Below are 24,958 nucleotides of genomic sequence, written 5' to 3' on the forward strand. Positions count from 1 at the left end.
GTAGTGAGCAATTGCGTTGTACATCACCTGTCTTTTCTTGGGTTTTATTTCTCTTTTTTTTTTGTTATATTCCTTTTCATTACAATTATTATTGTTATTACTATATTTCATTATTATTATTGTTAGTATTATATTTTACTTTAGTTATTAAACTGTTCTTATCTCATCCCATGAGTTTTACCTTCTTTCCCGATCCTCCTCCCCATCCCACTGGGAGCGGGGAGGGGAGTGAGGGAGTGGCTGCATGGTGCTTAGCTGCTGGCTGGGGTTAGACCATGACACATGTTATACTTCACACAGAGCTGTAAAAATATTTAAAATTCTGTATTTATTACCTGTTTCCATGCATATAGCTGTATTTTGAACTGCATCAGTTTCAGAGCAATTAATGGTCTTTTCTTCTATTTCTAAACCGCTTGAATCACAAAAAGAACCTTGCTCATCATCAAAACTAAAAAATACAAAAAAGCAATAATCTGAAATTACTCGGTCCCTTTCTAAAATGCTACATATAGAGTATTGAGAGAAGTCTGTATAAAAATGTAAACATTGCTCAATCTAAGATTTTGATATTTGACTGATAAAAAATAGCAGAGTGAAATCATTTGGATGGAAGGCGTTATTACTCACAAGATTTTCACCACAACAATTAGTAATGTTGCTGACTTAAAAGTAGTAACAATAACTAGAATTTTCATGCTGTAAGCACAGGTATGCAGCAGGTAAAACCAACACTCTTCTCTCACCACCAAATTCCAGGAAAGCTAAAAAGACAAAACCCCTTTTAAAATTATTTTTTCATATTTGGTATAAAGTAGCCCTGAAAAGAGTTTTCTTGGATTTTGGAATCAAATTATCTCTAAATAAACTTAAAGCTGTTCGTGAGTCTGAACTATTTGCCTTCCTCCTAGTTCAGTTTATGTCATCCCTCGATCCCATTAGCAATTCCAACATACGGATTAGATTAGAAAGCGAGACAATACTCCTCACCAAAATCAGCATTCATATTATTTCATACATCGGTCACAAACAGTTCTTTACTTAACAAGCAGTAGAGGATGATTTTACCTTCACCTTTCCTGGTAGAATAGCTGCCCAACAGGGCTTCCAGAATCTTAAAACAACTTCTGGATCTGTCCAATCCAAATGTATTGTTTACTCATGGTTTATCTGGCTTATGAGAGATAATAAACGATAAAGGAGAGCTGAAGAGAAAACACCTCTTACCAATCCCAGTCTTTAAAACTTTGTAGGAAGTCACTAGAAGATCTGATACTGTTCTCTCTTCCACTTTCAGTAAATTCTGACTCTAAAAAACATTTGGATAAAGAAATAGTTGTATTTTCCAGTGAGCTGTCCATGTCACCTGGAATATATAAAATAGTAACAATTTTATTTTGCATTTGAGAAGCTGACATTAAGAAATCGACAAGGGCTTATTAGAAATGCTTGCGATACAATCACATAGGTTTAAGAACCAAAAAAACCACTGACGCAGCCTGACAAATGAATGAAGAATTATAACAGCTTAAACTACAGGAAGAATTAGTTAGTTTTCAAACCAGATTTGTCTTTCTGAAGTTTTACAGCTTGCCTTCATATACTAATTCTTCTATAACCGAAGTCTGATAAATACATTGTTTTACCCTGTTGTCTGCGTGCACCAGCAACATGTGTTTCTCAAGAAGCCCAAAGACATTCTAAATACTAAATGTATATGTAACTTTAATTTAAAGCCAAATGTATGCATTATGAGGTGGACTGCTACCAACTACTTCAAGCAGGACTTAAACACAAACAGGTTGGGAACCATTGTTCTAAAGCATCCTTTGTGCTCTTTATGTGAATGTTAACATTCCCAGGCTGGCTCCCAGATATCACAAACCCCTGATCAAGAATGTCTACCTATTTAAAATGAGACTACACAAAACTACTTAAAATAAATTTAGGAATGATACAGTTTTAGTATATATTTTCCCTGAAAAAGACATCAAAGCACCGTTGTTTGTTATTACCTTTGTATACTAGGGAGCTTCCGCTCTTATAGTCAGTATGTAACGCTCCTGAAAGGCAAACCTACAAGAAAGCACAAACCCACTGTAATATAGTCCGAATTTTCAGGGAAAGTGTATGTTACAACTTACTTGTTTAACAGTTATAACGCCTTGTGACAGAACTCTTACTACAAACTCCTGACTTGAAAAAGGGAAGTGGGTTTTTTTCAATACATAAATGTAAATGGCCCTCATATTAATATAAAGAGGCAAACATATTCCCCACAGTCTAATAATGAAATATTCAGAGTTATATGTTAAAATATTTGAGAGACTATAAGACACTATGAAGACAGTAACATAAAATAAGGGCATAAAAGTAGGATTAGGTAATCACGGAAACAGTGCCATCTATCTTTATAGCTAGGCTTTTCATGTCAAAGTTTCCTGCTCTACTTTTTCCTACTAACTTGTAACTACATACTAAAAAAAAGAATGGCAGAAGTATTAGGCTACAAGCAAAATCAATTAAATGTACATTAGAAAAGATCAGACTTAAAGCAGCCCTCATGATCTTAGTTGTGTTTCACTGCATCTCTGCTATGCTCTACATGAAGTGATCAACTGCTGTATTTTCTTGTACTTAAAATACTGCTTTTTAATGGAATAACAAAACGCACAAACAAATCTAGCATTTGCAAGCATTACACTTTAAAGCCTCAGTGATAGTTTTTTAAAGATAACTTTTGAAAAATTTTTTTTTTTTTTTAAGGAACAGTTCTGTAATTCAAAGCAGAACATTCCCCAAGAAAAACATAGCATCTAGAGCACCACAAAATGCTACCTGAGTTGCAAATCCTTCTGGAAGAACTAAGGGCAGATACATCCAGCTGCTAAAGAACTCAAATCTTCACCTCATATTTGGGACAGTTCCTGATCCTAAAATGGCAAGTCACACTTCCTCAGGAAAAAAAAGGCTGTTTTCTGTATTCATTCGATGATTCCCAGGACCAACTTGATCTCCCAATCCAACTATGTGTCTAGCTCAAATCCAGCTTTCAATCTCTCCCAATCTTTGGATGCTCATGGGTATTTTTACAACATACTACTTCCCTTGCAGCGTGAGTTTGAACACTTAAGGTCTGTTATCCCCTGGACACACTGGAAGCATTTGACCCATGGAATACAGATGCAAGGAAGCAACTGCAAAAATTTGTCTCAGTGAAAGACAAACAGACTTCAGACAAAAGAAAGTGCCTAGCCAGTGAATATTCCTTCTACAAAGTGTCAAAGACTTTTGAAACACCAGCATGTGGGAGGGGTCTTTGCTGCTGGATTTTTAGGCAGATCAGTTTCCTAATCCACTGTACAGACCCATAAATGCTTATGTCAGCACAAGTAATGGAAACAGAGGAATCACAATCCAGTTCATTCATATCGGTGCACAGAACCTGGCATTCTCTGGTGTATAGCAACATTGCTTTACCTTGGCAAGGGAATGATACCCATCATAATTTACTGTCTGCTTGTTGTGGCAGTCCCTTACGAACTATAGGTTTGATTCTTCTCTGGTTGACTAGATATGGAACAATTTCCTGCTCCCTGAAAACAGAGCTAATCACTAAGCTTTACAAAAAATCACAAACACTCCTAACACATTTAAATAAGGCCAGCAATTGCTGTGGCAAAAGAATATATGAAAGAAATGAGTTATCTGATTATATATAATTTCATACTTGCCCAGTATACTACTTCTAATTATTGCCCAACACATATTATCATGCCCAACTGGCAGGCACCAGAAGGTTTTAGGCAAAAACTAAGTGCCAAGCTGCCTAGACTGTGTTTTGGGAATGCATAAAATTTGGAATTGCAATTTCCAAGGAAATTTCAAGTTCAGACAAGGATGACTCTTCAGCACTTCCACTGTAACACAATCAGAACAGAGGGACAGGACCAGGACTAGAAAGAACACACTTTACACGTAAGCACCTAAAGTCTGTTTAAATCCCATTTTTGGCTCTCACGCTGTACGCGTATGTAATACCACAGCGTTTACAACGAACCCTAAGGGAGGGGACACAGACCCCACCGCACCCCCCTACAAGCACCTCAGGGACTAGGCGAGGAGGAACGGCTTTCCTCCTCCCACACCGCCCACCTCCCTCCCCTGGCGCCCACCCCCCGGCCCTCCCGTCTCACCCCCGCCGGCCCCCGCAGGTAGCGCCGCTGCAGACGCCCGGCGGAGCGGCTGAGGCCCAGGCCGGGGCCCGCCATGGCGCACCGCCGCGCCGCTCGCGCTCGAAGAAACCGCCACCACCCGCAGGCGGCGCGCGCAGGCGCGGGAGGCGGCCGGGAAGAGGCGGGCGCGCGGCGACGCGCACGCGCTCCCACCGCCCGTTGGGGCCGGGCGAGGCGCAGGCGCGCTGGTTCTCCCACGCCGGCGCGAAGCGGCGGCTCCTGCCGAGGAGCGGGGACGGGGGCCGCCCTCGCCCCGGCCGGGCCGGGAGGCGGGCAGCGGAGGCCCACCGCCCCACCAGGCTTCGCGGGACAGGCACACCACAGCAACGACTGTTTCCCTCCCCACGGCGGGACAGCGCTTCCTGCGGGTCCGGCCTCTCTCTCCTGCTGCCCGCGGGGTCGGGGCTAGGCCCCCGCCTCACACAGCCAGCCACATCAGGTTTATTGTTTTGCAGCCTAATGCTTTTGTAGGAGCTTTAGGGAAGAAGTACTCCTATCCTTTTTTTTTTAAAAAAAAAAAAACAAACAAAACAAACAACCACCTTAAAGCTGAATATATAAGTTACATATTTCCAACTTACAGATCATGATGGTAAATTGGTTACCTTGGAAAAAACCTTGATAATGCCAGCACTGAGCTGTGAAGTAGAAGTTTAAAAAAAAAAAAAAAAAGCAAGCCACATTTATTCATGCATATTCACTATTGAGAAACAAAGTTTTAAAAGATAAAACAACCCTGGCATATGTAAGCTACAGTTACTCAGTTCTGCAGTGAGGTCAGAGAAGTGCCACAGGAAACTGAGCTCATCAACTTTGAGAACATAGCTGGGAGAGCAGTGTCATAGCAGTAGCAGTGGGTTATGCTACCGCATTTCAGGTAAAATGCCAATGTTAAGTAAATGTTTTTCACTAAACTAAGTAATTCAGAAATATTCTATGTACAAAAAAAAAAGTTGGTACACTGCTCTAGCAAAATATCGATCAAAACATTTAAGAACTGTTCTTTAGCTTTCAAATAGTGAAGTGCTATTCAGAGACTTCAGACAGCACAAACCAGCATCTACCTGCTAGCTGCCTCAGCTTGCTTTCTGCACATTAGAGTGAGCATTAAGTTTCAAAGGCCTTCAGTTTACTGACCAGCAATTAGCACCTACAATTTGCATATTCAAAATAGAGATTTGAGAACAGGAAGCCAAATTATGCAAGTTTTTCTTTTTTAAACAAACCAAAGTGAAGACAAAACATGTATTTTAACAAGACTAAGATTTAATTTTTAAAATTTGACATTTAATACAAATATGTCAGGATAACACAAATACACCTGAAATATGCCAGTGTCTGAAACTTCTTATTTAACATGCAAAAAAAATCAATTAGAACACATAAAAACCCCAACTATAAGCTGTAATTTTACATTTATACATCAGAAGTGTCCATTTTAAGAAGTTGAAATAATTAGTCAATAACATCTAAATACTGATTTATACTGCTAGAACATCTGTATACTCAAAGCAATAATTCTATATTTGCCCACAGTCTGTAATGACAATTCTTCCATTTACTAGCCCTTTAGGAGAACCAAAGGATTCAATCTTTTTCACAACATCCATTCCATCTTTCACAAACCCAAATACCACATGCTTGAAGTCCAAGTGTTCTGCTTTTTTAAGTGTTATGAAGAACTGAGAATTATTTGTATCCCTGCCCTTATTTGCCATTGACAACAATCCAGGACCAGTGTGTTTCACTTCGAAATTCTCATCCTCAAATGCTGTTCCATAAATTGACCGTCCACCTGTTCCATCATGGTTAGTTATATCACCTCCCTTTAAAAAAAGAAAAAAAAAAAAAGACGGCACAGCATTAACTTAAAAGTCCCAAAACATAAAGCGACAGCACAATTATATTCCCTTTCAACAGTAAAGACTTTGCTTTGGAAGAACTTAGTTTTCACAAGTACCATAGTTACTTAGATAGAAGGCTTCCCAGCTTCAGCAGCTTTGTTCATGTAATGGAAGCAGTACCGGAAAGTTTATCCCTTGTTTATTCTGAACACAGCATTTTATCTTCCTGCTCCACATGGTGATCACTCCTCTAGGCCTGTCTTTCCCACTGCCTGCTTCCTGCATCACTTGGCCCCGACAGCTGGGACCTGCATTATCTCATTGAAGGCCTGTCCTTGCCTAGTCCCTGCAGGCACGGGATTGATCACTTGAAAAAGGTTAAGGTACCAGTGACCAGTAATTCCTTGCTTCTGTGCAGGCAGCAGCTTTTGCCACATTACTGCTTGTTCAGGAGAGCAGCTACTGCTAGTCAGCAGTCTTTTGTCCTTCTGCAAGGCAGCAAGCTTCTGGCTCCTGATTATTTGACTACACACACAGAGGTGACAGTATAGGTTATCATATCTTTGAAAGAAAGCCTTCTCACTGAAAAGCTTCTCACTGTACCTGGAGAAAGTTTAGGCAAACCAGAGCAAACTTAAAATATACTAATTTCATGTGATAAAAGCTCACACTTTGCCAGGGTACACATGGTGCAGTTAACTGTTTTAAAAGGAAGTCTGCTCCTTGTAGGATGTGGAATACCCTGAAACAAGCTTAAACTCTAAATGAGCAACGCTGCTTTCCTTATCAGAAAGGCATAAAGTTTTAACAAAAGAGCCATAAAGGGCATACTTCAGGTGATACCTAATCAAGAGCCTGGATAATTTTTTATTCTGGTGATAAGCCATTCATATATTAGTGTCTACTTCTGAGTTTGTAGAAGGTCATTCCTGGTCTTCAGGGATGTAGTGACATGCAGGAACATTTGTCTAGTGTGTAAGGAAGTTGGTTCCTTCTGCCTGTTACAAGTCACTAAAACTCACTGAATTATTGATGAGAATTTGGAAAGAAAAGGTCTGTCTGAGCTATGATCAATCTCTTAAGCCTTCAGCATTTATGAAGAACTTGCTAGTGCTACCGAACGCACACAGAGGTCTAAAACCAACACGTTTACATGGGGGCACAGATGCACTGCAGGCTGACACTCTTGGTGAAAAATGTGAGCATTTTAAGGAACAGGCCACTGCGTGATAATGAGATCTAGAAGACTTCTTTTAGATGGAAACTTGAGCATCTAAAATACTTGGAATATCAGTTTTAAAGTACACGTTATCTGAAATACAAAGCGTACTTTAAAATGTAAGAGAAGCCTGGAAAGTAAGTGTTCTTAGCAGGTGAGCATACAGAAGTTCCTCTCTGTAGAGAGAGGAGGCTGAATGGTGGTTTTGGGAACCCCTACTTTCCTGGTGTTCCTGTTCAGCAACAGGCCCCTTGTCCATTGTAAGAGGGCATCTCTATCTCTGTTTCTTCTTCCACACTAACATGGCAGCACCAGGTAACGCTAAAGCGTCAGGCAGCTAGCTGGCAGACGCAGGTAAAAAGCATTTGGCTTAGGGCAGCATGTGCGGCTTGCACCATTTCTCATCTCCTTGTAGGGAAAAGGCAGATAAAAGTATCTTGCACACTGGATTCATGCTGCCAACAAGAATGTGATATCCTGTATAAGTGATTTTTTGAAGTGCCATTGTTAGTCAAGAGGCATCTCATTCTCTCAGTGAAGAGTCTTCTGTTATGCTTACCTGACACACAAAGTCAGTGACTATTCTGTGAAAGCTGGAGTTCTTGAATCCAAATCCTTTCTCTCCTGTGCACAGGGCCCTGAAATTTTCAGCAGTTCGAGGGACAATATTTGAAAACAGCTCCATGGTTATGTGTCCTAAAGGTTCATCGTCAGCAGAAACTTCAAAATACACAACAGGGTTGGTGTCCTTTGACAGTCCTTCTGCCAGAGATAAGTGTCCCTTCTGTAGTTCTGACAAGCTTAGCTGGCATTCTTCAAACCTCCTCTTGAAAGAATTAGCCATTTCTTGGCTTTTAAATCTGACTGCGAGTTGTTCTACTTTTACTTCACCGTCTGAAAATAAATCCGAGAACAGGTTTCTTTAGTTCCATTCAGTATAGTCAGAAACAAATAGCTTTCATCTTATATAATCTCCAGGGAAAAACAAAGCCACAGAAATTACAGACCACCTAGAAAAAACAAAAACCACCTGAAAAACTCACCAGCATAATCTGTGGCTGTCCAAATTAAAGCATTGTTTGATGTATCAGAGGGCACTAAGTTCATTTCTTTGGTGATGACGTGGTTTGCACAGACTTTAAGAACTTGGTCTCTTCTCATTAGGACTCTATAGTTTTTCTTCTGCGTATGGAAGAGGATCTTTATCTCTCCAACACCACGCTCCTTCCACTGAGTAGCATCCCTGTCCCATCTGTAAAGTTTTGCCCTCTCTTTGAAGAGAATTTCTTCATCTTCTTCTCCAGATTTTACCTCCACCTAAAAAACAGCACAGTAGAGTACCTGTGATTTCCCAGAGAGCTGCTGTCACTGACGACATTAAATAGTATTACATACACTTATGATGATTCTGACATATTACAATGGAAAATTATTCAATGTGTGCCTTTCTCCAACACCATATTCATCACACACCAGAATGAGTAAAACATCTAGCCTTTTCAGAATTTAAGAGCCCAAGAAATTCCACTGCTTGAGATTAATTATAGCACTGCAATACTACTTCGCCATGCTGCATATGGTTTTGGTGGGTGTTTGTTGGTTTTTGCTTTGGGGGTGTATTGTTTGTTTGGGTTTTGGTGGTTTGTGTGTGTGTGTTTTGTTTTTTTCTTAAAAAAAAAATACTATCAAGTGTTCTGGCAAGTTTCCCAGGAAAGTTTCAGGTTTGCTGAATGATGTGCACACTGAGAAGTGAAGATATAGTACTGTTACCATTCCAGGCGCTACCTTTTGAACATTATTAAAGAACTTGATATTTGCATTTGAACAGAATAAACACCGAGTACAACAAACTGAGGCCTGACAGCCGTATCTCCTCCTCACTTTATGTATGCATACTTCTGCCCTCTAACCTCCTTTAGTTAACACATCTTCTGAAGATAAGGAACACTTGAGAGAACTGGAGAAATAAGTGACAAACAACTATTTGTGGAGGGAGAAATGAGACTGAAGAAGAGAAGCAGCAAGTAAGGGAAGAAAGCAAATCATAGAAGTCATAATATGACACACAGATGAGCAAAGGCACACCTAATTTTGAAGAAGGTGGTTGAAGGCATGTTATGAACTACATCAGATTTGCTGTTCAAATAAAAGGACACTGCATACTGTTTATTTGTGCTCTATTTTTCTTGCTTAATAATTATACTAATCTATAATTAAATTATGTTATTTACAGGAAAGCCAGACGATATGACTATAACATCAGAACAGTTTGAAATGGTTATTAGGCACACTATGGTTAAATACCAGATCAAGACATGAACAACTGTGTGAAGCGTCACTCAGTAAATTATAAGGCTACCTTCAAAGCTGAAGGTTCTCCTACTTCCTGAAAAACAATTTATTTTCAAATTAACAAAGTTAGTTCCCTTAGCCTTCAGGTGAGGTTAACTGTACTACGTCTTCATTGCTTAGTGATTCTAGAAATCTCTTGCCTAGCTTAGAGTAAAAATTTTAAGTTGGCATGGCTTTCACAGAACTGAATCTACAAGTCATTGATATAAAGTCACAGCTGAGTTGTATTAGCACTAACAGTTATTCAGTTCCCCTCCTTGGTTTTCAGCTGTGCTATAATGAATCAGTTCTAGCTTTTACAAGTTATGTGTACAAATTTGCATACTGCTCAACATTCAGTCAAGGTATAATGAAATAAATGTTGAAGATTTTACCTGATGCAACAGACACTTCCCCAATGCTAAGCTGTACTAGGATTTAAAACAGCAGGTGTTTCTACATAGGCAGTGCAAGAAATACTGAACAAAGCACACAACGCAGAAAGCAAAGTCAGTTAAGCAAAGCATTTTTTAAAAACTTGCTGTGTTAGCAGATGTGCTTATCTTAATGTTGTCTTATATTCCAGAAGTTGCCTTACCTCTGGTAAGGACACAATTGGCTCAAAGTGGATATCGTCACTATGTACCACCTCATCATCACTACCACCTTCATCTTCATCTGCTTTATGGGCTGTCTCTCCAAACACAGCTGCTCCTGTATTCGCCCATTTGAAGTTTTTATCTACAATTAAGAGAGTTACATTTTAAACTTTGTGTCATTTTTTTTCTTCCTGACAAAAACTTCCAAAAAACTGTTGTTAAGTGATTGATCAGTAGAAATTTGGTGCACAAAAGGTATATTGTACAAAGTAGAAGTCCAGCTGAGTGTCTGTCTCAGAGACTAGTTTAACTCACCTTTTGAGCCAAAAGCAAAGTCTCCAGAGTTTTTGGAAGCCAGATCTGCAAATGACAAGCCCGCAGTATTGCCGAAACCAAATGAGATGATTCTGTTTTCTATCAAATAAGAGGGGAAAGTCAAAGGTTTTTCTCTGCCTTTCTTAAAGAAAATGCATTTGATGTTATGTAGTCACAAGAATAAACTGGAGCAGTCTCTACGGTATTTTTACCTTCCAATAAATTTAAATTTTGCATGACACTTGTCATAACGACAGTCATTTATTATGGTTTAAAAAGACTGCTCAAGACTGTGAGATAGTTTGAGCATGCTACTTCTGTGCAGATCCACAGAGCTCTAAGTATTCATGCAGTATTTAACAGTAAACTAACGAAAGTACATCACATATAAATTATACAACAGACACTAGCATTGCTCTGTAGTAGTGCCATTTGAACACACCAGAATTTGATGCATATAATTATTTTAATCCCAGTCACATTTTTACTAGATTGGTACTCATGCTTCTAATTCAGTATTGGTACTACTTCTCTCCAAGGCAGCAACTACATTAGATAAACTAATCTACAGAAAAGCATTCTTATGTTCCTACAAAAAACCAGAACATACCCCTGACCTTACCTTGTGTTGACTCTGAACAGTCCGAATCACTTTTTTTAGTTGACAAGTCTACAGGTTTGTCATCAGTTCCTGATAAAGTCTGTGATACATGCACAGTTTCCGTGGTGGAATCTGGTTCTTCATTGTTGGTAGCGGACTGGACAAATACTGTCACCTCACCGGCTGATGGAGTAGGTACTTCTTCCTTACCGGTACAGACTACGTCAGTTGAGCTTGTAACCTCATTCTCCTGAGATTAATAAAAAAAGTAAAGTAGTAAGCAAATAAGCTAGAAGAGCCTAGTATTCAAACCACCTCCTCAGGAGACTAAGAACAGTCATTTTAGAAAAAAAGAACACCAAGAAAAATCGTTGTTGTAAGCTGTCTCAAGTTTTTCCTTACACTTAACACACAAGGACATTAACTTGACAAGAGACTGAAGTATCTTTGAAGTAGTATGCTTTCAAAAAAATACTATTAATTCCCAAAATCAATTAGTCCTTATATATATTATACATTAGGAGTGATTTTACTAGCCAAAGCAGTTTATACTTTGAGAACAGCTGTACCTCCTTTCTCTTCCCAAGGAACTTAAGATCTAAGCTTCCATTTCAGTGTTGGCAAAGACTTGAGGCACAGCCATAAAAGAGTCAAATAGTTTTTCCTCACTGGATGTTTTAGTTCTCAAAAGGTGAAAACTATGTAAAGTCTCACACATATATGAAGTAATTATACAAGTTTAATGACAAAAAGTTTAGTAAAGAATTAGTTCTTACTGTCGTTTCTTGAATTTTAACTTCTGTCTGAAAGTCTTCTGGACTGTCCTCCTCAGTATCACTGCTGCCACCACAGACAGATGTAGAAGGAACCTGCAGAGTTTCTGCCTTAGCCTTCTCGTCAGGAGCTGGTTTCTTTTCCCAAGTAGTAGCACATTCTTTTTCATTGTCGAATTCACTTTTTCCTGTGATGCCTACTGCAAAGAATAAAAATTAATGAAAAATAGCTGAGAAGGCAGCTAAATACTGAAATAATTTTTGGCACCTACATTATAAAATGACCTCATGATAGCCAGAGCAACTTGAAGTAAGACTTCAAGAGTTTTTCAAATAGCATTACTGTTTAAACAGTGGAAGTGAAGACTAACTTACTTAACTCCACACTCAGGATGACTAGAATTGGAAATTCATCACACTTGGTTTTCTATTGCTATCAGGGAATTTCCATGCAATGATGAAGAATTCAATCCTGCAGCTGCCACTACTAACAGCCTCCTTCAACAATTGCTCATATTTCAGATGGCTCAATATATACCACCTTTTTCTAGCACTTATACTCAAAAAACCCCCAAACTTCACTTCTAGAAGCATCTACCCAGATTTTCAGTTATGCAACACTGAAGCACAGCCACAGTAGACATAAACATAGCCAGCAAATTCGATGTTCTACACCTGTATTTTTAGTATAAAGACCAAATATCTTTTTTTTTTTTAACTGAACAATATTAACTCATAAGCTTAACTTAACTTGACTATCTGCAGAAGTAGCAAGTATTCACAGATTTAAACAACTGTTGTCTGGTACAGTATCATGCCAAGCTAAATTCTTCATATTCAGAAGGGGCTCAAGGTAGGAAGTGCCTTTCACATTCTTGTTTAGAGGCCACCTGAAATGTACATTTCTCATTCAGGTACCACTTTACTGCTAACTAACAGTTCAATATACTGAGCTTAAAGCTGTATTTTGAGATGTAGCTTTTCTGCTCCCAGCATCAGTGCTTCTAAAAACTATCTCAGGAAACATAACATTAATCTCAGTGCCCATGTGCCCTTCAGATTTAGAGCTTATGTTTCAGTATATAAGAAATTTTAAGTATTGTGTTTTAAGACATACCTTTTACAGGATCTTGCAATTTCTTTTTCTCTTCTGAATCGCTGGGATACAGTCTTCCATTAAGTTTCTTAACAGCTGTTTCATAGTCTTCATCTTAAATACAGGAAACAAGCATTAAGTTCTCAGGCCTCCTCTAAGTAGAGAAGTCTGCTAAGCCCTTCTGACTCACAAGCCTAGCAAGCATGCATAATTTTTGCTTGTGTTTTAAGAGTTCCACAGGTCAGCCAGTGAGCTTTCACTTCCTATTTTGCATACATGTGCTTCAGTGTGCTATTGACACTCTTCTCAGCCTAGACTGTTACAGATGCATGGCACATGTTTTGTTTTCAGAAAACACATTTCTTATTGAGTGATTTTATTAAGAGTACCACTAAACAGAATTGGGACGGAAGACTGAAGATCTTTTATATAAAAACTAGCAAGCTCAGATATTTGTGGGAGGGGGCTTGTCTTCTCCCATTTTCTGTTGAATACAATGCTTCAGAACTTCCATTTAACATATTTGCTGCTGAATAAATTAAGAGTAATTTAGTTGCAAGCAATAAGATTTGATATAAAATATGTCCAGTTTTAGTGTTAGAAATTTGCTTTAGAAGAAAAATAAACCATTAGTCTAGCATTTAGGGAACCTGAGCGTGTTCCTTTTTCATAAAGACTGCCTTGTATTTGTCTCTGAAAATAGTTACAGAAGTAAGCCTCTTGCTCAAATGAGACTAGGCTCAAATATCCGATTATTTAGTCCTACCTAACGAATGCATTGGTAATAGGCGTGTCAACACCCATAAGACACCAATACAAATTCCCTTTAGTCATTCCTGGGCCTCCATTGTACTATTCTATCTTGGAGACCTGAGTGTACATCTTTGGCCATAAGAAAGATGACAGGATTATTTCCCATCGGTCCAAACAAAAATATTCGAGTGTCTAATGGTTCTGATAGTATTCATAGAATCACAGAGTCTCTCAAGTTGGAAGAGACCCATAAGGATCATCAAGTCCAACTCCCTGCTCCTTGCAGGACTACCTAAAACTAAACCATATGACTAAGAGTGTCATCCAGACACTCCTTGAACTCTGACAGGCTTGGTGCCGTGACCACTGCCCTAGCGAGCCCGTTCCAGTGACTGATCACCCTCTCGGTGAAGAACCTTTTCCTAACGTCCAATCTGAACTTCCCCTAATGCAGCTTCATTCCATTTCCTCCTGTCCTATTGCTGGTCACCACTCTGCTGCCCACCTTGAGGAAACTGTAGACTGCAATGAGGTCACCCCTCAGCCGTCTCTTCTCCAAGCTGAACAAACAAAGTGACCACAGCTGCTCCTCGTAAGTCTGGGCCTCGAGGCCTTTCATCATCTTGGTCACCCTCCTCTAGACACACTCTAATAGTCTGATGTCCTTCTTACATTCAGGCACCCAAAACTGCACACAGTGCTTGAGGTGGGGCTGCACCACTGCGGTGTATTACACCCTTTCCCCACAAAAAGGCAACACAAAGATCAACTTTGGCACTCCTTACCATCATCCTCATCACTCACATATCCAGGCTTATTCTTATAACAGAAGAATGTTGAAGGTAGCTTGAGAAAGCCAGCAAGAGCTCTCTGTTCAGGGGTAGGCGTTAACTCGTAAACTATAACAACTTCATCAGATGGAAGATCATCTTCTGACATTGTCGTCTTCTCAGCTTTTTACAGAAATTGAACAAACCGTTAAAACTGAATAATTTCAGAACAGTGAATAACACTAAACCCACATTGCATTATTACAGAACTGAATTAAATCTACGGCAGTTAGAAATACATTTGGAGCCTACATATTTTCTGTTGATCCACAGGAAACAAAAATCAAAGTTACAGGATGCTAGGACAGAGCATCCTGTTAAAACTTGAGAAATTCTAACCTGCATGCCCAACTACATCCTGTTCTATTGCCTTTGGAATTCAAGTATCAGAACCAAAAGAAGCCTGCATCTTTATATTGTTACAAGGATTATTTAACTAAATCCTCATGTCAAACAAAATACAACTATGGAGAAGAGGGATACAGGTGTTATCTAGAGGTAGAGGCAAACTTCAGGCCTGAAAAAAGTGAAGTTGTCTACAGCAACATGTCCTATTGTATTGCTTAAAAGTGCTTTAAGTTCTAGAAAATAGTAAAGAGCAACTGAATAGAACTTATTTCAGATTAGCTAATAAAAAGCTCAGATTTCCCATAGGTAATCTCAATTTACCATAATAGCTGTTGCTGAAACTTTTATTGTTACAAAAGTAAAGTAATGTTTAGTTCCACCTTGTTGAACAACAAAAAAATACTGCTTTCAGCCTATTTAACTAGCTTTTCCAGCAAGGACAAATACCACTATCAATTTTATTTTACAGCTTTTTCTCTTCTGTCCTTCAACGTTAAGTTGTCCATTCCACTCGTATTGAAAAAGCAGTGCATAATCAAAGGTTAAAGCTGAAAGCACAGCCTAGAGCAAACTGCTGAAAAACATATGGCTATAAGAACAAGCAGACAGCTTTGGAAATAAAGATTTGAGTTTATTATGAGAGAATGTAAGCAAAGAGGGAGGATATACCAGTTTAAGCATCATGTATTGTTTGGATGGGGTTTTGTTTGTTTGGGTTGGGTTTTAGTGTTGTTTTGAGAGGGGGAGTTTAGGGGTAAAGGTGCGAGAAACAAATTTGTTAAATATTTATAAGAATTACCCCATAAGCACATCAATATCCATGCATTGGCTGTTTCTAAGAACAATTTGATGGCTTTAGTAAGTCAACCTATTGGTTAACGTTCTCCAGGTTTCACTTAAACTAGTCAGCAGAATTTGAAGGGTACTCTCAAAAGCTCACTGTTCTTTTCATTAGAAAATATTTGATGAGTTTGTGGCACAGTGTAGTCAGTGGGAACCTAAATCTTCAGCTAGGAACCAGACTACTACTCGGTTCCTGAGGAACACCAATTTTCCTGCTTATGCAATTTGATATTCATCATCGCAAGAGGAGACAAGGACAGAAGAGAAGTGTAATGTTTATAGACATACCCTTGATCCTCGTGACACAAATGACACACTAAAGTAAATCTGCTTTTAGAAGTAGTTTTCCCACTAGTATCTTCCAGTAGATTAAGAGCAATATAAACAATAGTAGAGTAAAAGCAAAATCCAAAGTACTAGTTCAAATTCAAGTCTTTTTTTGAAGTGTTCCCTCCCCAACCTTTGCCCTATTTGACTCTCCCTTTGATTACAAGTTAATCATTTCAGGCATTTATATACCAGAGTGTAGCTCACACCCATTACCAGCACATACAGTCTTGCAGAGTAATCCTTTTTGCTCTCTTTTTTTACATCTCAATAGCTCTTCTGAGCCTGTATAAAGTAAATGTAGGATAAAATTCTTGAACAGCAAATATCTAAGTTCATATCATGACAGCAGGCTATAGATGTTTTCATATATTTTCTCAGAATCTTATGCAAAAAACTCACTAACCCTAGGTGATTTAAGAATTAGGAGTACATCTAGTACCATGTTATGAAGATATGCAGGTATCCTGCATATTAGCATGTGTTTTATTCTCTCAGATTAGTTAAGCAAGTGTCTCAATTGGACTGAGTAAGTTTGCACCAAGTTCACCACAGAGGTTTAAGTGTGCAGTATTTAGCCTTACAGCCATTAAGGGTTACAGCAAAAAACAGCTTTCATTAGGATTAGAGAATTTTCAAAAATGTATCAACAACAAAAAATTTCTTCCAAAGTCAGTCAGGTAGATTGTAAAAGTGTGAGCTTCCTTTAATCTAAGCAGTATCAAGCTAGCTAGAAGACCCTGGCAACAGATGATATAGTCCATCATATTCGACAGACAGCATTCCCAAAGAATTATCATGCAGTCTCCGCAGAAAGACTACTGAAAAAGTAGCTGAATAAGAGAAATACATTAAAAAGTCACTTCAGATTAATCCATAGGTAAAGTTCTCCATGAAGCTGATCTATCAAACACTGGATTAAGATTCTAGTGTTCCAAACATCCATTCAAAGTGACAAAAGGGTTCAACAACAAAGATTAAGATTACAACATGTATTTGCCCTTAGAATACTAAGACTGAGCAAGATGTTCACTGGTTCAGTTAAGTCAGTTTCTATTCACCCTCCCCACTAGGAAGTTAACTTTACTTATTCAAAAATGCTGCAACAGCTTAAACATATCTTCACAGGCAGCCATGAAAACAAAGAGAGCCATGCATACATACAACATATTCTTAAAAGACTGTTGGTTTTGTGATAATAGAACTTTCTACTCAGGAAAACATCCACACAAGACATTGTTAGTATATGGAAGGAACAAAATAAAGAACAATACCATGCACAATAGTTCTTTTCACTGGTGTATTGTATTTTTGCTTTTGTTTCAACTGACATTAGACCAAGTAGGCCTAAACATCTAGCTAGTCACAATACTGGTATTTTTTTTTCTCATGCATATATCAGTGAATACCTTCTGGATATAAGAGAAAAGCACCAGAGTTTAAACCTTAATGCATGTAACTGATACAGTAACATGCAATTGACATAACTTTGATTCAAACCTGTAAAGCACTTATAAAAAGCTCATGACCTGACCTGAGAAAAACTTAAGTACTTGCATGGAGGTGCAGAACTACTATGAGGTTAAATTTCTTTTGAATGTTGCTCTAGCACAACTCAGAAGCTGCTCCCCAAAAGACGCTCCCCATGAGAAAGCCTTAGATTATATTTGCATTGGGTAGGCTTGAAAACCTAATTTAGAAAGGATTTCTCAAAGTCATTTGCTATTAAGTCAGAGCTCAGAACAAAACCACCAAAAAGCTACACTGAAGACAATTATCAACTGTAAATAAATTGCTAAGCATACGATCATATCTTAGTTATCAGAAAAGTAGAAGTGAAGAACAGTCTGAAGTACCAGAAAGGCATATTTTGTTTGTTTTTTTTAAATATACACACACACACACCTGCCATCACACACCCCCAATATAAAAACAGGATCAATTTAAGGCAGCAAAAGTTCTTGCATGTATGCATTGGCACAGAATGCTTAATCACTTCACATTATGGACATCAAATAATGAAAATAAAACTGAATTGTTAATAAGCTCCATGCACAGGGATGCCTAAAAACACAGAACAGTTGGCTTCAGATCATATATACAGAACAGGAGTTCAGTGTTTAAGTACGAACAGCTTCTCTAGAAATACAGTTTTGGGAAAATGGTGTTTGGAATAACATTTTGACACTTTTAAACAATGTAAGACACTAACATTAGAATACTGTCTTGTGCAGACTAGAATAAAAATTTGCTTTTTAAAATTAAAATGCTGTTGAACATGTAAGTTGAGTATGCTTACAGCAAGCATACTTGCAAGAAGCACTGTTAGTAACATCTTACAATGACATATAATCAAACTATAAGCTGTAGCAGTTTTGGTTACAGGTTCTGAATGTAAACAAATTGGTTACTCAGCAAAAGTTTTCTGACCAGCTAAGGTGGACTTCATATTATACATAAAGTATATACACATAAGCAGTAGCTAAGGAGTTGGCGCTCTCATTTCTGTGTGCTCCTCATTTTTAAAAGTACAGTAGTTAACAAATATTGATAATCAGGAAACTGAATTAAACATTTCCAACAGAGAGCTAAATACATTCAAGCGTTTTACTGGATAACCTGTTTTGAGATCTTCAAGCATATTTAATTGAAGTGGAAGACCTCAGGCACTAAGAGATGTATTCTCTAAAAATAACAGGAGAATTTAATTTCTTTAGAAAAGGGGAATTTTAGAGATCCAGTGTGCATGTTAAGTAAAACCATGATGGAGAAGCGGAAGGCAGATACCCTCAGAAAATAAGGCAAACAGAAACCAAAAGCTTAAACTGGGCCATCCATTGTGCTAGCTCATATTAACAAAGTAAGGGCTATAGACATTCTCCAACAGGACAAATACAGTAGTCAGACACACAATTTTAAGTACTCTTCTTCAGCATGCATGTTAATTATAAGGATTACTAAGCCAACTGCTTTGCCACAGTTGGGTTACTGTCCATGCCTGCTAAAGTGTTTTTATCACACATTCAGTGCAGTATGTAAATACCTTTACTATCAGGTTGCAAGGAAGATGTGCTTGTCCAAAAGGCCATTGGATTAGATTTAAAAAGGCTAAAATTAAATCCTAAAAAAATAAATTGTTTGGATATAAGTGTTTACCTGGAATTTTAAAAGGGTAAAACAGACTTATTTATGTTCTGGAAGCATTCCATAGTTGTATTTCACAGTAGGAAATTTCATCTGTTAATTCTACACAAGCTTATCCAACCCATGTGAATAGACTGCAGCTATCATCTTCTGCCACGTCACTTTATTATACTTTAGTTAATAAACAGACAGTATGTCTTCATAATTCTGAGACTAGTATGTAAATTAAAAACTATCATCTGATTAAACAGTCTTGCACTGATGGGAAGCATCACATGAAGCCTTCAAAGAGAAGTACTCTACCATTAAAATGCTAGTAAATCCCATTCTTCTCACAAAGATACTTCAGCACATTATAGTGGTCATGTCACAGCCCCAACTTCTGCAAGCGCAACTTTTTCAGAGAGTGTCAGAAACTGTATAACTGAGGAGGTAAATACATGATCTCTTTTCAGGCTAAGGAAAGAGGTTAACATCTGGTGTTATTTAAGCTACACATCTGAAATTACAGAGGCCAATAATTAAGACTTGAAATAAATGTACAGAAAGTAGTTTTCGAATACCCATCTGTTCAATCATGGGGATAATTCAAATTTTAGCTGAAGCATACATTTGCTGTTCTCACACTTTACCCCTCAGAGCAAAGGCCCATGTACATACACTATCGATCCAACTACCTATTTAAGTCTCAAAAAGTGAATCCACAGCTCCTTCTTTAAGCACTTAAGCCTGAGATTCAGGTACAGCACTTCACAGAGTTATAGCTCCTACCTGAAATCCCCTTTCTCACTAATCAACAAAACTCCATCCTGCATCACACACTTTCATTTTTATATGAATATGACTTAAAATTCACTCCTTTAGTTGAAACTCTTGAGAACCTGTGAAGACGTGGGTACCCGCATTCGAACTGCAAGAAACTACATATTATCAAGACAACAAAGAGTAATGAATAGCATAGAGATGACTGCTTAGTAAGTTGCATAGTTGAATAAATTACTAGCTCAATTGACACTCACCTTTTTCCAGAATTCTAAACGAGAAGTTAGAGGGTCCATCTTGTGTTGAAGTAGGCAAGTTGTCTATCTTGCTGTCTAGAGGCTTCTGAGGAGCACTAGAGCTTTTTGGTGATTCAGAGACTTCCAGTTCTTTCTGCGCTGTGTTCTGAGACATTGGAATACGGTCTTCACTCTTTCTTGGAGGATTAAAACTGAAGCCAAAGAGAGAACCAGTGGCTGAAGTATTTCCAAATGTGAATGTCTTTGACTTTTCATTACTGAAAATGCTCTTGACAGATTCAGATCCAAATACAAACTTTGGAGGAGAAACCACTGTTTTTGTCGGTGTTTCAGAAGCGTTTGACACCTCTGCAACCTCTACGGTGACATCAGAAGTATCATCACCATGGCTGAGGTCCGTTCTTTCTCTAGTAGTTTCTTCTAGTACAGCTACAGCGTTTTTACCACACGGAGATTCCTTCGGTGTATTGGCACGAGAAGAAAGAGGTGTTATCAGCGTCTCTCTCTCTTGGGCATGCTTTGCTTCATCAAAAATTTGCTTAAATGAATCTGCAACATCTTGCAGCTTGAATCGTACAGCTAGTAGTTCTACTTTCCTTTCCCCATCTGCAAAGTCACATGCAGTCCATACCCATGCTCTATCGGATCCTTTCATTTGTTGCATATTCATATCTGGTGTTATTCTATGATTGGCACAGAGTTTTAGTACCTGGTCCCTTCTCATTACTATACGCACTTGTTTGTTGTCGTAGTTCTGCAGTATCTTGATGTCCCCAATACCTCTCTCTTTCCACTGATTAGCATCTTTGTCATACCTGTAGAGCTTAGCTCTGTGACTGAAGACAACTTGCTCATTTTCCTCACCACTGGTCACTTCCACAAGATCAGGCAGAGGTACCACAGGTTCAAAGTACTGCCCATCCCTCTCTTCTTCTTGAGTAACATCAGAATCTTCATCTGTGCCTACTGATGTTCGACTCTGGTTCTGTTTGGCAGGAGATTTGGATGGGCTCAAGGCAGATTTAAAACTGAAACTAAAACCTGTGGTAGACTCTCCAAATCTAAACAGGTTTTTCCTTACAGGGCTACTTGCAAGAGGTGATGCATATACAGAACTGCTTACACTATCATCCAATGCTTCTTCACGCAAGTCATAGTTATCCCATTCCAGGGTAGGCCCAGTACTTTCAGCATGCGGCTTTATAACCAGATCAGAAGTACCACTGGCACAAACAGAGTTTACATTCTCCTCTTCTGACAGTTTAGTTTTGTCATCTGTCAGAAATGTTTTGAGATCTTTTAAGCCACACTTCATTTCTTCTGCTTTCTGTATAAGTTGAGCTGTCCTACCTGTATCAACAAGTTTATGGGGTGTCTGCAGTGGTATATCTAGTAGTAGCCTCTGACATTCTTCAAACTTCTGTTTGAACTCCTCAGCCTGCTCTGGCGTCTTGAATTTTGCCGCCAGATGTTCCAACTTTGCATCACCATCAGAGAAGTCATTGGCCATCCACATCCATGCTTTGTCTGAGCCAGACAGCTGTTTCAAGTTCATTGTTGTTGTTATCCAGTGATTTGCACACACCTTCAGTACCTGCTCACGCCGCATTAATATTCTTACTTTGCCATTAACTTCATTTTTAAGAATCTTCAGGTTGCCCACCCCACGTTCTTTCCACTGGCTTGTTTCTGGATCAAACCTGAACAGCTTTACTCTTTGTGAGTATAACACTTTCTCATCTTCCTCTCCTGTAAATGGTTCTACTTTTTCAGGCATCTGAACTATAGGTTCAAAATGGATATCATCACTGTCCTCTGTCTTATACACATCATCATCCTTCTCACCAAGGTCAGCAGATGTGTTTGCTTTGTGATCCGCTTTAGAATCCTGTGAAGAAAACAGCTTTTCACCTGCACCCGAAAAGCCTTTGAAGTTAGGGTCTTTTTTGCCAAACTGAAAGCCTTCCCCGGGAGTACTTTTTGCAAGCTCAGCAAAAGTAAAAGTGCTGCTATTTTGCCCAAAAACAAAGTCACCTTTCTCCTTGTTTGCTGTTTCTTGAAATTGGAATGTAATTCCACTATCTGAAGGCAGTTCCTTTTTGTCTTTTTCATCAATGCTTTTTAAGAAGCCAGTTGTACACTCTTTGGATGGCTCATCTTTCTTAGCGGTATTTTTACTGGACTCCTGTATCCCAAATTTAAATCCATCTGCAGGCACTGGCATTGAAAAGCTGAATCCTTCCTTTGCAGACTTCGCTTCAGTATCAGAAGGAATCTGAAACGTAAATGATGGTGTCTTGCCTTGTTCAGCATGACCAAACTTAAAGCCCTTTTCTAAGAAATCACACTTAAAGCCTGTTCTCAACTGTCTTTCAGCAGGTTCAGATGATTTACTTTTCAAGCCAAAAGTAGGAGTTGATGAAGCATCACCAGCAGGCTTACCAGATGGATTTGGTGTTTGGCAGGCTACACAGGCTGGTGAAGAACCTTCATTTCTCACAAGACAAGTACTACAGTCCCACTGCCCTTCCTTTTTAGTAAAAAGCCCTTCAAATCCATTTTTCTGTGGCTTACTTGCATCAGCAATGGAACCAAACCTGGCAGCAGGGGATACCTGAACAGCAGGTATAGGCACATTTGGTTGACTTTGAGAGTTAGGATTCTGACAAGAACGACAGTTCACATCTTTTGCTTCATTTTGGACTAGGCATACAGAGCAGTCCCACTGACCTTCTTTTTTAGAAAAAGCAGTTCCCAAGTCATTTTGAATGGCCTTTGGAGCAATTGCTTGGCCAACTTTAGAGGAAGTTTGTTGACCAGATACCGCTGTATTAGTTTTGTTTGGATTCTGGCAGGAAACACACTTGGAGGCAGTGGGTTCATTTCTTACCAAACAGACACTGCAGTCCCATTGACCTTCCTTTTTAGCAAAAACAGATCCAAATTTGTCCTGCACAGTGTTACCACTGGCTTTGACACTTGCAGCAGAGTCAGTTAATGGGGTGCCATGTGTTTCCCACATATCTGGATTTGGACTTTGACATGATACACAATTCTTTGCAGTTGCTTCATTCGGAACTAAACATACTTTACACTCCCATTGATCCTTCTTCAAGAGATGCTGCCCAAACCCACCAGAATAGGTTTGCGGGGCTGAAAAAGTCATAGGGCCAGACGCAGTTGACGTAGCTGTAAGGCTGCCTTTGCTATCAGATTCACTGCTCACCCCATCTTTCGGGAGCTGGAAGCCAAAGTTCAGCGTCCCAGAAGTGGATCTGCTAGGCTCCTTGCTGTCCTGATTTGTTGTTTCTCTTGCAGTCCCACTACCCTGAGTCACAGATGTGTCAACATTTGATCCCAAGGTTTTTAAAATATTCTGTGCCTCCTCAAACTTACTTTTGAAAAGCATTGCTTCCTCAAGTGTTTTAAATCTAATTGCTAGCTGTTCTGGTTTTGGCAACTCGTCTGCATAATCTAAAGCATGCCATACAAATGACTTATCTGATGCAGCATTTGGAGTTAATTTCATATCAGTATTTATGTAGTGATTTGCACAGATTTTCAGCACTTGGTCCCGTCTCATTAAGAGACGAAATTTGCCAGATACTTTATGTTTCAGTATTTTCACATTTCCAATACCCCTTTCTTTCCATTCTTTAGATTCTGCATCAAAACGAAAGAGCTTGGCTCTGTTGCAGAAGAATTCTTCTTCATCTTCCTCACCTGTCTTTACTTCAATCTTGTCAGGGAGTGGCACCACAGGATCAAAATGAGGACCATCATCATCCTCATCTCCACCATGGGTGCTTCCTCCCTCAGTTTCATGACTTCTATTGGCCAAATCTGAATTTGGAGTCATAAATACAAGCTTGCTCGGTTCTTGGACACTAAACATATCGCTCTTCTCAAAACTTAGGTTTTTGTGTGCATTTTGTCCCATGCTTTCTCTAAAAGAGATGCCTGGAATATGTTTAGTGCTAAAATTGAAGATATTTCTTTGACTATTTGTGTGATCATTAACTGGTTTTTGTTCGACGTATCTATCATCCTGTAAAGGTTTATCAGATGTCAGAAGGCCCAAGAGGCTTTCACTGCTATTAAAAGCTGCATTAGAAGACTGCGTTGCAACTTGAAGAGAAGAAAAGGTAAAGTCTCCATCATTAGACTTGAAGTTAGTGTTGAATTTAAAAGTTGTTGGCTGACTCGGCTGTGCTGGTGTTGGCAGAGATGTTTTTGATCCTTCTGCTGTTCCTGGCTGTCCGAATTTAGATTTTGAGAATTCTATCACTTTTGATTCTGCAGGCTTTAAAGTCGGTGCCGCAACTGAACGATTTGTGAAATAGCCTGGTTCAGGCAATGGTGGATTTGTGCTTGCCTGTGGAACACTGTAATTGTAATAATCATCACCCCCATGAGGAGAAATGAGTCCAGTAGCAGGAGAATCAAAACGCAGAGGTGTGCCATATATTTCTTGGGAAAACATACAAGCAGAAGTGTTTTGCAGAGGTGGTGTATGCATTGGTTGTTGATAAGCATATATATGTTGCTGAGGTGTAAGTCGGTTCATGCCATAGACAGGAGCCTAAAGAAAAAGCAGAAAACAATTGCTTTGCTTATTATGGTAACATAGAGGACAAAGTCTTACTGTGCTGAAGCCCACATAACATGTACTTTTAAAAGG

General features: G+C 38.9%; 2 protein-coding genes across 3 annotated transcripts in view; both read right to left on the minus strand.

Annotated features, from left to right (window-relative positions):
* Positions 1–4,250, minus strand: part of CCDC138 (coiled-coil domain containing 138) — a 42,038-nt gene extending 37,788 nt beyond the window's left edge. The window contains exons 1-4 of the mRNA XM_050903675.1: positions 4,197–4,250; positions 2,016–2,076; positions 1,228–1,366; positions 336–451 (exon numbers count right to left, since the gene is read on the minus strand). Coding sequence (XP_050759632.1) covers positions 336–451; positions 1,228–1,361 — 250 coding nt within the window. The 5' untranslated portion in view covers positions 1,362–1,366; positions 2,016–2,076; positions 4,197–4,250. The remainder of the gene's footprint in view (positions 1–335; positions 452–1,227; positions 1,367–2,015; positions 2,077–4,196) is intronic.
* A 1,225-nt stretch (positions 4,251–5,475) lies between these two features.
* RGPD4 (RANBP2 like and GRIP domain containing 4) overlaps positions 5,476–24,958 on the minus strand; it is a 33,453-nt gene continuing 13,970 nt past the window's right edge. Inside the window, exons 20-29 of one of the 2 annotated variants that reach the window (XM_050914999.1) lie at positions 20,278–24,859; positions 14,552–14,719; positions 13,035–13,127; positions 11,921–12,114; positions 11,166–11,394; positions 10,544–10,642; positions 10,228–10,370; positions 8,342–8,615; positions 7,858–8,192; positions 5,476–6,061 (exon numbers count right to left, since the gene is read on the minus strand). In XM_050914999.1, coding sequence (XP_050770956.1) covers positions 5,756–6,061; positions 7,858–8,192; positions 8,342–8,615; positions 10,228–10,370; positions 10,544–10,642; positions 11,166–11,394; positions 11,921–12,114; positions 13,035–13,127; positions 14,552–14,719; positions 20,278–24,859 — 6,423 coding nt within the window. In that variant the 3' untranslated portion in view covers positions 5,476–5,755. Of the gene's footprint in view, positions 6,062–7,857; positions 8,193–8,341; positions 8,616–10,227; positions 10,371–10,543; positions 10,643–11,165; positions 11,395–11,920; positions 12,118–13,034; positions 13,128–14,551; positions 14,720–20,277; positions 24,860–24,958 lie in introns of both variants that reach the window. The other variant, XM_050914998.1, reaches the window with a different exon arrangement.

This window comes from Gymnogyps californianus, chromosome 1 (assembly GCF_018139145.2).
Source record: "Gymnogyps californianus isolate 813 chromosome 1, ASM1813914v2, whole genome shotgun sequence".
NCBI classification, from domain to species: Eukaryota; Metazoa; Chordata; class Aves; order Accipitriformes; family Cathartidae; genus Gymnogyps; species Gymnogyps californianus.